Source organism: Panthera leo, chromosome D3 (assembly GCF_018350215.1).
Source record: "Panthera leo isolate Ple1 chromosome D3, P.leo_Ple1_pat1.1, whole genome shotgun sequence".
Lineage (NCBI taxonomy): Eukaryota > Metazoa > Chordata > Mammalia > Carnivora > Felidae > Panthera > Panthera leo.
The window spans coordinates 43411314-43423858 of record NC_056690.1 but is presented as its reverse complement, the minus strand read 5'-3'; the positions used below and the strand labels follow the sequence as shown (position 1 = coordinate 43423858).

Genomic DNA, 12545 nt, shown 5'->3' with positions numbered 1-12545 from the left:
GAGCTATTATTTACTTTTATACTGAAAATTAACTTTTCAGAAGGTTGGATCTTTGCTCTCTAAATTCAATATAAGTTATTTGGGTGGCTTTATTTCTTTGATACCTTATAATGACTAGCAGAGTGCCCTGTATATTTGAAGTATTCAATACATTTTGGTTGTTAATGTTTATAGAGTAGTCTGATTACAAACATTTCATAGGATATAATGATCATGACACATATGGGTATTAATGGAAGGCTTCTAACACTTGACCTAAGATAATCTGAAGGAAGAATGATTGATGGACTGGTTGAGAGACAAGGAAACCAAATTCCAGATGAAGGAATTTGAACAGAATCATGGAAAACAAAAGCAGTAAGAAGACCTCTCTAACCAGGAAAGTGGGTTTATGTGGGAGTACATGAGGCAATGAGTTTGAATGGATTACAGAGGGTCAATTGCTAAGTACCTGAAACAAGATGGGGAATTATAGAGTTTTAAAACCGGAAGGGTCATCTGTGATCTTGCATTCTAAATCTCCCATCTAGAAATAATCCTAACCTAGCAATCTGACAACATAGAAGTCTATCGTGTCCCCCCAGTTAAATAATTCTTTTTTTCTTAATTTTCTTTTTTTAATGTTTATTTATTTTTGAGAGACAGAGACAGACAGAGCATGAGTGGGGGAGGAGCAGAGAGAGAGGGAGACACAGAATCCAAAGCAAGATCCAGGCTCTGAGCTGTCAGCAGAGAGCCCAACGCAGGGCACGAACCACAGAGCCGTGAGATTGTGACCTGAACCAAAGTCAGGCGCTCAACTAACTGAGCCACCCAGGCGCCCCAAATAATTCTTGAAATCAATATGCAAAGCTAAATGGACCATTAGCTTTACCTCCATTACATTCTTATGCTATCAATATCTTGATTTAAACTTCCTCCTTGTCCCTTTTCTCTCTTCCTTATACAATGCATCCAATGCACTCTGAAAGGGGTTATTTGGCAGTTGTTTGCAGTAGAGATTCTTTCCAAAAAGTGCCATGTGCCTTCAGGGTATTAGGTAAGTTTTGGCTATCAATTAGTAGGTTACATCAGTTCTTAATTTTTGGTCTTGCTATTCCTTTGGGAGGTGGGGGGTAGATTTCCTACAGCAAATATGCAGCTTGTAGTTGGCCCTGTCACCACTAGATGGAACTACATTGTTGGCCAAGATGGACTACTGAAGAGAGATGACATAACCAGTAGCTTTAATTATGGATGAGTGACTCATTAAGAGGAAGAAAAAAAAAAAAAAAAAAGATAAAATTCAAGAGGGTAAAAGTGGGACCGGCAACATATTTAGTACTTACTGGTTCCTCTTTTAAAGCATCATCTGTCCCTTCTCTTTATCTTGGCCCCAAACAACCCTGTTACTAAAGATCCCACCTTTGGGTCTAGAGTTTGGGAGAATGGAGAAATGTTAGTGAACAATAGTGGGGAAAAGTTTCTAGGAATCCTGAATACAGAGACTGTGTTTACACTAAAATAAGATAAAATTAATTTCCTTAATTTCACCTGATTTCTTTGCTTTAGGACTAAAGATATAAATATCTAACTGCATTATTTTAATTGATAGAAATATTTTTTTTCCCTTTCCTAGCTATCCCATTTCCTTTAGCCAAATGGAATGAAAGACTACTTACTTTCAACATAAATTGGGCTGGCCTGATTTTCCTCTTAAACTTTGTACTCTCCTTTGGAATAACTGGAACTAATCACTACTCCATTAAACAAAATGTTAGATTTTCTCTTTTCAAATGTCTACATAAAAATCTTAGAGAACACGACACATTAAAAAAATTTGTATGCATAAAAATAGAAATGAAGACTTGTTTTTTAAAAAATTTATCAACCTGAATACTCTAAAAATAAACTAATATATACATACCTTTTGACATGAATTCAGTGACAATGTAAATGGGCTCTTCAGAAACAACAGCATATAGAGGAACTAGTTTATCATGTCTTAACTTTTTCATTATCTGAGCTTCTTGAAGAAAAGCTTCTGGCATCATTGTACCTGGTTTTAGTGTTTTGATTGCTACTTTTGTGGTTCCATTCCATGTTCCTAGAGAAACAACATATTTTACTATTTTAATCTATTTATTAAGAGATTTTAAGTCAAACCTCAGTGAGCAGCACTGAGCAGTTACCTTAAATATTTTAGTATATCTTATCATAAGTTGTGGTGCTTTAATCTACTGCTAAACAAATGACAAAAAAACCAGAAGTTCAGATTTCTTACCCATCCATACTTCACCAAAACATCCTTGTCCTAATTTAACCTCTAGTCGCAAAGATTCTCGAGGGATTTCCCAAGCATCTTTTGCTAGACCTTGCGTCTGGGGTTTCACAGTTGGACACACGGTTGTTAACTTATGGCATAAACCATCAGCATGTTCTAGATAAATGAATAAACTACACTGTAAAATGAATTAATTACAAAAATTAAGGTATATATAGTATATCAATGTTTTTAAATTGTTTAAATTAAAGAAAACAAAAACATAATGATTTATCAGTTTTATGCTAAAACCACAGACACAAAAAAGGGAGTTGTACATATATAAGAAACAAAACATACAAAAAGCAAAACATTTTTTGTTAAATACCTTTTTAAGGTTATAATTTATTGAATACTTATGTCTCAGCTATTGTACTAATTCAGAACTTTATAAATATCTCATATAAGTAAGTCTTGAAAAGCTTAAGTGACTTTCTTAACGTCACCCAGTTAGTAAGTGATGGAGATGGGATTCAAACCCTAGTTCTGGTTACCTCCAAAGTTATGTTTTTGACCACTGTGCTTTACTTCGTCCTAAGGAGAATGCTACCATTAACTGTTAAACAGGGAATCCCAAATTCACAATGGCTTGACTTGTGAATCTTGCTTATCCAATCTTTTGTTGAATATAAGACACGTTGCCTCCCATTTTCAATAAGTAACCACAAAAATCCACATACTAACCAGTGCAATTACAACTGCTCACTAACATGTTTCTTCAATGTCAAGATTGGTGGTTGACTTGGTAGGCTGTTTGTAGCTAGCTGTCACTGAAGAAGAGATTGCCATGGGAACTCCCTTACCTCTAGTATTAAGAATTTAAAAACTTTCAGATGCATTCATGTATTAAATCAGCAATGCAAAATTTTGAGACAGAAGAATCTGATACCGAATATCTTTCAAAGGTCCTTGAAAAACCAAAAGAATGTCTATAGTTGCTATAGGTTAGTTTTCCAGGAAAAGAAAAATGCATCTGCAGAATTAAATTTCACTGGATTTATATTTTAGGAAGTTTTATGTGGTCCAGCCCATACAGAGGAATGTAACCTGAAAAGACATCTGATATGGCTTTTTAAGTATTTAGTTTTACCTACTTAATAAATGTTCCTTAAAAATTTTTTGCTTTTATGCTTTTTTATTTATTGTCACAATCTATCTTGGTTTTTAGCTGTTATGAAACAAAACCCCAATGTAAATATTACTCCAGTTAGATACAAGGATTCAAATAATGGTAGTCGAATTTTACCATATCTAAGAACCTAATTCAGGTAATAAGTATTACCTGTTCTTCATTTTAAAACTACAATACAACAACATCTATAGAACACACTCTTTGTGTAAAGTACTGAGCTAAACCTTACAAGAAATGAAAACAGAGATTCTGTCCTCATAATATACAACATTTAAAAATAGTTTTCACATGTGAAATCGTCACATACCTGTGTAGTGTTTTACCAACTTCTGCAGGGTATCAAATTGTGCTCTGGTTGTGATATAGTATCCACCGTTGTCAAGTTTCCTAATTTTGTAGTGTTTCACATTGTCACCTCTTACCTCATCCCAATCACGAATAGAGAGAGAATAAGCACCTAAGGAGGGAAACAAATACTTTTTCTGTATCTTTCTCAAAATACGGTCCAAGAAAACTTTTATACTTACATTACATTATAATTACCTTTAGTAGTTTCACTCTCTCGTACTAAGAAAATACCTCGTTGATTCCCAGGATTCAGAAGTAATCTTTCAGCATCTTTTCTCCCCATTTTGCCAAAATACCACCTGGGAAAAAACAGTGTTTTAAGTTAGAAATGTGTAAGGGTTGGAAAGATTTACATAAGTATCAGTAAGATTCGAGTGGAGGGGAGGGGTGACAACAAAGAGCTTCAGAAGACAGCTTAAAAACACAGCAAACACAATAAAAGATCTTTTCTAAATAGAAGTATTACAAATACTACTGTCAGAACATACTGTCCTAGTATTTCCAGGTACTGACTATTCAACCAGTCTCTTAAACTTCACCCGGAAGTCACAGGATCAGAGAAGTAAAGACAATAATGACAGAGAGAACCTCTAGGTCCCTGACAGATGGAAATACGAAGAGTGCAGTAGGAAGAACAGAAGTGGCTCCCTGGTAACAGTGTGATCATCTGTATTCAGTAAAATGCAAGTAAACTATATCCAAATTACTAGCAACTCTAAATTAGCGTGGGTTTGATTTAATACAGATTTGTGAATAAAAATAAGTCTCTGCTGTGGAGAAGCTCACAGAATAAAACAAGAAGTAACAAGTGTCAAGCAGAACAGAGTTACAGAGACAGATTACATATTGTAAAAGCAATAAAAACAAACACTGATAGAGCACCTACTCTGTGCAAGGCACTGTGTTACGTGTTGTGTTACGAAAACAAAATAGTATTATTACAAATCCCAGACATTCTTGGTTTGATCTAAAAATATTATGTCACTGAAGGTGAATTTTAATTTTTTAAAAGTTGTGAGAATAGCACATACAACACTCATATACTCCTTACCCAGATTTCCTAAATGTTAAAATTTTACTTTGTCATATTCTCTTACTCTGTGTACTTTTTCTGAACCAATTTAGAGTAAGTTGCAAACATTCTGAATCATTATCCTAAATACTTCAGTGTGTACTTCTCAAGGATATTCTCCTACATAATCACAGACCAAGCACATAAGTCAAGAAATTAACACTGATACAACACTATCAACTGAGGGTAAATTTTGAAGTGAGAGAGTTTGCAGAATATAAAGAGTTAATATGATGTTTTTAAAGAGAAAATATAAAGGATACAGACTAGGCATTATAGTATGATTAATGCAGATTATTTATGATCCTACTGTAAGCAAATACTATGGCATTAATTATTAATTTTCAAGTAACATCTCCTATTAATATGATGTATTAGCTGTATTAAGGCTGGTATGTAATTGTATGTGTGTAAAATTGTGGCTAAGTAGAATGTGCACTAAAACATTTTCTAAAATCAAAGTAATTAATAAAATATGAAGTAGGGCCATACTCTTCTGCCTGAATGGAATCTGCAGGGGCTACATAATTGCTAGGGATATAGCCGTTCTTTCCTGTAGCAATTGATCGTGCTTCCCACCAGTCTCCTTCCCTGTAATACATAAAACAACAATTACCCAAGGTAGACAACTGCTCAGGACACAATTTATTACAGCGTTGCCTTGTATATATGTAGGAAAGAGGTATTACTTCCATTTTTTAATGCATTCATTTGATCAAGAATTAAACTCAAAAGAATACTCAAAAATAGGTTACATGAATTAAACGAATAAGGCTAAAAGCAAAAGCACAACTGCGTCTTTCTCCTCCAAACAAAAGTTAGTTTGATTTTAGTTATAAGATCCCTTTTTTTACACAATTCTTACAACCTAAAACAATAAACTATACTGACTAAAACAATTTGGGAGGTAAATCTTTCAAATTACTCAGTTTCAACTCAATGTTTTCTTTTTTAAAAGCTTTATTCACATATAATTTACACACCAAAAATTCCCCCTTTAAGATGTCATGGGTTTTAATATATTCAGAGTTGTGCAACCATTACCATAATCAATTTTAGAATATTTCGTCACCCCCCCACCCCTCCAGCAAAGAAACTCTGTACCCATTAACAGTCATTCCCTACTCCTCCCCAAGCCTCCCCCCACACTGCCAAACACTAAATCCACTTTCTGTTCCTATGGACATGCGTTTATGGGCATTTCATATAAATGGAATTATACAATATGTGGCGTGGTCTTTTGGACTGGCTTTTTTCACTTAGCATAATTTTTTTCAAGGTTCATCTATGTTATAGCATGTTATCAGTATTTCGTTCTTTTTTACTGTCAAATGCTTTCAACAGTACATAAAATCAGAATGTTCCTTTTTAGTCATTGTAGGGGAAAAAAAATCAGGATGCCTTAGAACTCCTGTAGGCAACAGGCAAGAACAATAAAAAATTTAACTCTGAGAATAAAGTATATTTACAAAATGTTAGCCATAAATATCTAAGTAACACTAAAATCAATTCAGAACATGAGAATTATATTTAGCTTGCAATACATGAGACTTGACTTTTCCAAAATTAACATAAAAGCAAATATTATCAGTCTCTAATGAGGAAGATATAAGTGGGTTCTGCCACTAAAAATTAAATGCATGTTTTGCTTTGCCAGAGAGAAGTAATGAAAATATTTTATCTAAATTGAAATTTTATAAATGACTGAGGAGAATTTGTTCTCTAAAAAATGAGATGAAAAATCCTTTGGCATTTCAAGTACTGACGAACTCATAAGCTTAGTTTGTAGTTTCCTCGTATGTATTAGGCACTTTCAGACACACAAACTGCAAAGTTTGCATTTGTACTAACCACTCATGATTCATTCAAACATTTACTGAATACCCTTTAAGTGACAGACTTTATGAGAAGGTATGCTGGAAACAGAAGTAAAAAGACAGTCTGTACCCTCCAGAAACTCAGCCTGAGAAGAATTTCTCAACCTTGGCACTACTGACTCTTTGTGCTGGATAATTCTTTGTTGTTGGGGCTGTTCTGTGCATTGTAGGATGTTCAGCAATACCCCTGGCCTCTACCCACTAGAAGATAGTAGAGGGACCCTGACTATAACAACTAAAAATGTCTCCAGATATTGCCAAATGTCCCTGGACAATTTTTCCCCAAGGTGAGAACCACTGGTCTAGAAGAATGAAAAGCACATGATACATTATAATCCAAAGTAGTGATGGCAGCTATGATTGAGGTTTGTAGATGGTGCCACCTCAACCAGTAAGGCAGACACTGAATCCAGCAGGAGATGGGGTGTGGGCCAATAGCAGAGGAAGAGTGTCAAGAAAGGCATCCTTGAGAAATGATACAGGAATATATGTTTTGAAGGATGAGCAGGGTTGGCCAGACAAAAGAAAAAAAAAAAATTGGAGAGACAGAAAGACCCATTCCAGAAAAAAGAAACTACGTGTGAAGGCATGGAAAGGTGAGGGGGCACCTGGGTGGCTCAGTTGGTTAAGCATCTGACTCTTGATTCCCACTCAGGTCATGATCTCACGGTTCATGAGACTGAACCCCACATGGGCTCTGAGCTGACAATACGGTGCCTGCGTGGGATTCACTCTCTCCCTCCCTCTCTACCTCTCTCCTGCCTCCCTCAAAATAAATAAACTTAAAAAAAAGAAAAAGAAAAAGAAAGGTGAGAAACCCCAGTGTATTCATACAATTATAAGCAATTTACTATGGCTGCGCAGTTAAGTGAAGAAGGGGAAGCAGCTCCATGACTCACGTCTATCATTGTTACTCCTTTTATCTTGACAGCAACTGGGAGCTACTGTAGGATTTTAAAGCAGAGAGACATGATCATATTTTATATTCTGGAACAATAATAGATAACAAATGGGAACAAGAAAGTTTGGAAATATGACTGGAAGTAAAGAGACCATAATATATATTTTGATAAGTTATGAGCTGGTTGTTATGCCTGCTAATGAAATTATGGGATTTATTTTCCATAACAAGCACTGAATTTTCTTTTTTTTAATTTTATTTTCTTTTTATTTGAGAGAGAGAGAGTGCGTGCAAGTCGGGGAGGGTGGGGGGAGATGAACTGTGTAACCCAGGCACCCCCAAAGAATTGAATTTTCAATTCAAGCGTTGAATTCTTAATGGGACACTGAATGTCTAAGAATCACCTAAGAACAAAAGCAACTTAATGTGATCAGTTCGGGATGCTGGGGTTCCCTCCCTGAACTTTTTCCTTTGTCTTTTTAAGAGAAAGAATTAAGATCCTTAAATCATCTTATACTTAAACAGGAACATAGAATTCTATAGACTTCTTTTTTTTTTTAAGTAATGTACTTACTTGCATCTACTCCCTCATTCTTCACTCTTTAATCTCTACTGTTCATGGCAAAACACACACTGCAGCACAATTTGTAGAAGTAATAACTTCTGGCTACAGCAGTAGTTATTATGCCATGTGTCTCAAGAAACTAAATGCATCATCCAACCCAGTGGGCAGAGACCCATGCCTCACCACTCTCATGATTCAGAAATCAACCAGTTAAGTGGTTTCGGCATGAAGACTAGGTTTCTGTCAGTACTTCTCCCTCACAAAACATTCCCAACACTTACGTGTTGTTAATTATTTGAAACCGTTCACCCTTCTTGAATGAAAGGTCTTCTGTAGTTCTAGCTTCATAATCATATAAGGCCACAAATATAGTAACACCACCTATCGGAGCCAAAAACAAAGACAAAAACAAAAAAACAACCAAGGTAATTATATGGATAAAGTAAAATAGAGAAAAAAAATTGTCAGCAAAAAAGCTAAGCATAATTTTCTTCCTAGTCTCCAGAATCTATTTTTAAATGGAGACTTGGGCAGCTAGAGCTTAGTTAAAAAGATGCTCTCTTAAGACTTCCCATGAAACTACTGTAAGCTACAAATTCTAAAATTCTATACACCTACAGAAACAAATTTAACTCTGGCTCATAGTAGCAAGGTCTCTGACTTGGAAAGACAGTCAAAGTTCAAATTAATTCTTTGGCAGAAAAAGCATTAACAAGTACTGCAAATTACTGGCACTGATCATCTCAATTTCTGATAAACAATGGGTGAACATTTCCATCTGTAAGACTGATCCTTCCTAGTAACAGCTAGGGATTTAGTAAGATTAGTTAGTATACTGAACACTTAAAAGTTAAAAATGGCTTGTTTTTCTTAGAAATTAAGTGATATGACTGATATGAATTATAAATTCCAAAAATAACTGTCATACAGAGCACTGTACACAAATGCTTAACAGATCAGGACACTACACAACTAAACCATTACCTGCAAACAGAAGAATAGAATGGATTGATTTACTCTTCTGCCCTGAGCTCCAGTCATGTATTAACTGCCTATCTGACATGTCTACTTGAATGCCTAAGCAAATGGCACTATCTGATCAGGTAGTCAGCCAAGTCCCTATACTAGCACTGTTAGCTCTACCTCTAAAATACCTCTTATCTACTTTCTTTTCCATTTCCACTGCTGCCACCTTCATCCAAACCCTTGTTATCTCTGCTAGGACTCTTGAGAGAAGTAGCCTCCTAACCCACTTCTTATATACATTCTCCACACAGTTAGTTGCCACAGTGGTTTTTAAAAAAAGTAAATTCAATTATGCAAATCCTCTATTTAAATTTCTTCAACTGCTTTTTCTTGGTTTTTGAATAAAATCCAAACTTCTTACCAGAGTCTTTGAGGTCCTGAGTAATCCTAACCCTTCAATCTTACAGTAATCAATTCTACTCTCTGTTGTCCTCATTGGTCCTCAAAACTGCCAGGTTCATCTGTACCTCCTAAACTCTGCTGTTGTTCTCTCTTCCCCAGAAAGCTCTTTTTCCAGCTCTGCACATATTTAGGTCATTCTCATCAATCAAAACTCAGATCAAATGATATCTCAAGACTGCTTTCCTTGATCAGCTAAAGGGCTTTCACCTTTATTAAATGGACATAAGTAAAGTGCTTAGGTAACTAAACTATGTCCTTAAGGATCAACATTTACTTGAACCATTCTGGACTACTGTCTTTCCCAAACATATAATTCTGAAAATAACTTGAACTTTTGATGATAACTGAGAACACCATCATGGCGATCCGTTACTGAGGTATTTAGAGCTAGGGAGTTGGGAATTAAACTATAACTGACCCTTTGATGTCCACAACTCCTCAAAACGAACAGTCTCATAGAATTCACTTATGGCATTCCTCTGGCACTATTATTGGTTTAGAGGTAAGCAGACTGAAGGGACAAATTTATAGTCCAAGCTTATAGAACAGATTCCACTTTTGCCCCCTCTGATGGTTAAGTAAGGACACATGTTGCTGCTCAATTTGATGCTAGCAGCTGTTTTGCCAAGCCTAAGGTTAAAGCAGAAACTCTAAGGGCTACTGGAAAGAGATCAAGGACTCGAGTCCTTGATGACATTAAAAAACTACTGTTATATCAAGGAATCCTAGAGCTCACTCTACCTTTTTAAAACCAGTTATGTTTTGTTACTCAAGGGAAAAAGTATCCTGATGTGGAAACCTTCCACAAAAGAAATCTTTTTAAAGTTTCTAACTAATTTTTTAGAGCATTTCTGGCTCCATGAAAGGTTGTCAGCTGTCACTTCTTCCTGTTCTCTGAAAGTAAATCATAAAGTAATAAATGGAGTTCTGGAACAGAACATTAAACCTTGTCTCTCTTGCTTATCTCTGGCTCTGAAAAAAAAAATCATTTAACTCTGATCCTTAGGACTTTTCTTTTTAAAATCAATCAGTATCTGATAAAAAAAAAAATACCATCATCACTACATTACCATTTAATATTAAGTAACTACTATAATATTTTAATACTGGATAGTACATTATAAACCTGAAAACTTATAACATTCTTGAGGGAGGGGTACATGTTTTTAATTTTTATAACCCCAGTACCTGCCACATAGCAGGCACTTCATAATTACTTGAAAAATGAAAAATGAAATAATGGTGTAACCAGTCGATAATCACCAAATTTTCCAGAACAATATCTATGTATACAATAACACTTTAATTTTTACGTTAGAAGTTTAATTTTCACATAAACTTATTAAGTCCCCCAGGAACTTACCTTTCTTACAAGCAGTTATCTTTCTTTGAATGTACTGCCTAAGGTCACATTCCCAAACAGACAACAGAACTGTCCATTTAAATCTCACCTGTTAAACCAGCAGGATACGAACTTGGCACCACTGCGAATGAAGAAGATGCTCCTCCAAAAGGTGTCACCCCTGAGGATCCTCCAAATGGTGTCATGGAAAGACTGTTAAAATTCACAGATGCTCCCTTTGTTGAAGACGATGGGGCCACTGCAGTGTGTTCTGCTCCATAATGGCTGACACTTGCACTGACAGGCTCTGGAGTGCTTTCAGTTCTATATTTAATGGTTGGACTTTTGTTCTCTTTACTTTTAATGCAGCCCATTATCAAATCTACAAAGGCGGTAAGGCAAATATTTTGAGAAGCGGTTAATATAAAGGATACTTCAAAAAAACTCAATTTAAAACTTCACTTTAATAAAGGAATTGTTCTTCCACAAAAAAGTAACATTAACAAAATAAAAAACTAGACAACTAAAAATGGAGTTTCTTCTCCTTACTTATCTTTATTACAAGTCTGCTGAGGCATCATTCCAATCATATCATTCTCCAACTCAACCACCTTTAATGGTCCAATGACAACATGCCATAGTGTGCTGGGAAAGCCACTGGCTTTGAAGCCAGAGGCGCCTACATTTGAATCCTGGCTTTCTACATACTAGCGGAGTATGCTGCCCAACCTGTCTGCACCTTACCCTTACATGAAAAAGAGGGATAATAATAACATCACTTCATAAAGTTTTCTATGAGGATTAACTTAAGTTTATTACAGGTTCCAAACAATATGTGGCACATAGTAAGTACTAGCAAATACCAGCTATATTCTTTCTATCTATAAAAGCCCTCTGTAATAGAAATATAATCTGAGCCACATATATAATTTTCAATCTTCTAGCAGCCAAGTTAAAAAATATAAAAAGAAGGGGCGCCTGTGTGGTTCAGTTGGTTAAGCGGTGGACTCTATTTCGACTCAGATCATGATCTCACGGTTACTGCCTGGGATTCTCTCTTTCCCTCTCTTTCAGCCCCTTCCCGCTCATGCGTGAGCACGTGTGCATACTTTCTCTCCCAAAATAAATAAACAATAAACAAATTTTTTAATAAAAAATAAAATTTATTTAAATGATATATTTTATTTAATCTACTGCATATAAAATACAATTATTTCAACATATCAATAAAAAAATTTTTAATGACAGAGTTTACATTTTTTTTTTTTGGTACTAAGTCTCAGAAGTCTGTTATATATTTTAAACTTATAGTACATTTCTATTTGGACCAGGTACATTTCAAGTGCTCAGTGTCTATATGTGGCTAGTAGCTACCACGTATAGAACAGGGTAGTTCTGTAACTTTTTTCTTCCTTATCTACAGTCACACTCCCAATGCTTACCAAATCCAATCCCACTCTATCTTTCCAACTTTATCTCCTATTATTTCCTTATGCTTATCTACACACACACACTTTCCTGTTTCCCCAATACATATGCCCTGTGCTTTCCCAATTTTGTGGGGATTTTTACATCTAA

At 35.3% G+C, this 12545-nt stretch overlaps 1 protein-coding gene across 2 annotated transcripts in view; it reads right to left on the bottom strand.

Moving 5' to 3' along the window:
• Positions 1-12545, bottom strand: part of YES1 (YES proto-oncogene 1, Src family tyrosine kinase) — an 86041-nt gene that overhangs the window by 10597 nt on the left and 62899 nt on the right. For both annotated transcript variants that reach the window (XM_042910575.1, XM_042910574.1), the window contains exons 2-8: positions 11077-11349; positions 8479-8578; positions 5347-5445; positions 3978-4081; positions 3742-3891; positions 2264-2419; positions 1907-2086 (exon numbers count right to left, since the gene is read on the bottom strand). In XM_042910575.1, coding sequence (XP_042766509.1) covers positions 1907-2086; positions 2264-2419; positions 3742-3891; positions 3978-4081; positions 5347-5445; positions 8479-8578; positions 11077-11341 — 1054 coding nt within the window. In that variant the 5' untranslated portion in view covers positions 11342-11349. The remainder of the gene's footprint in view (positions 1-1906; positions 2087-2263; positions 2420-3741; positions 3892-3977; positions 4082-5346; positions 5446-8478; positions 8579-11076; positions 11350-12545) is intronic.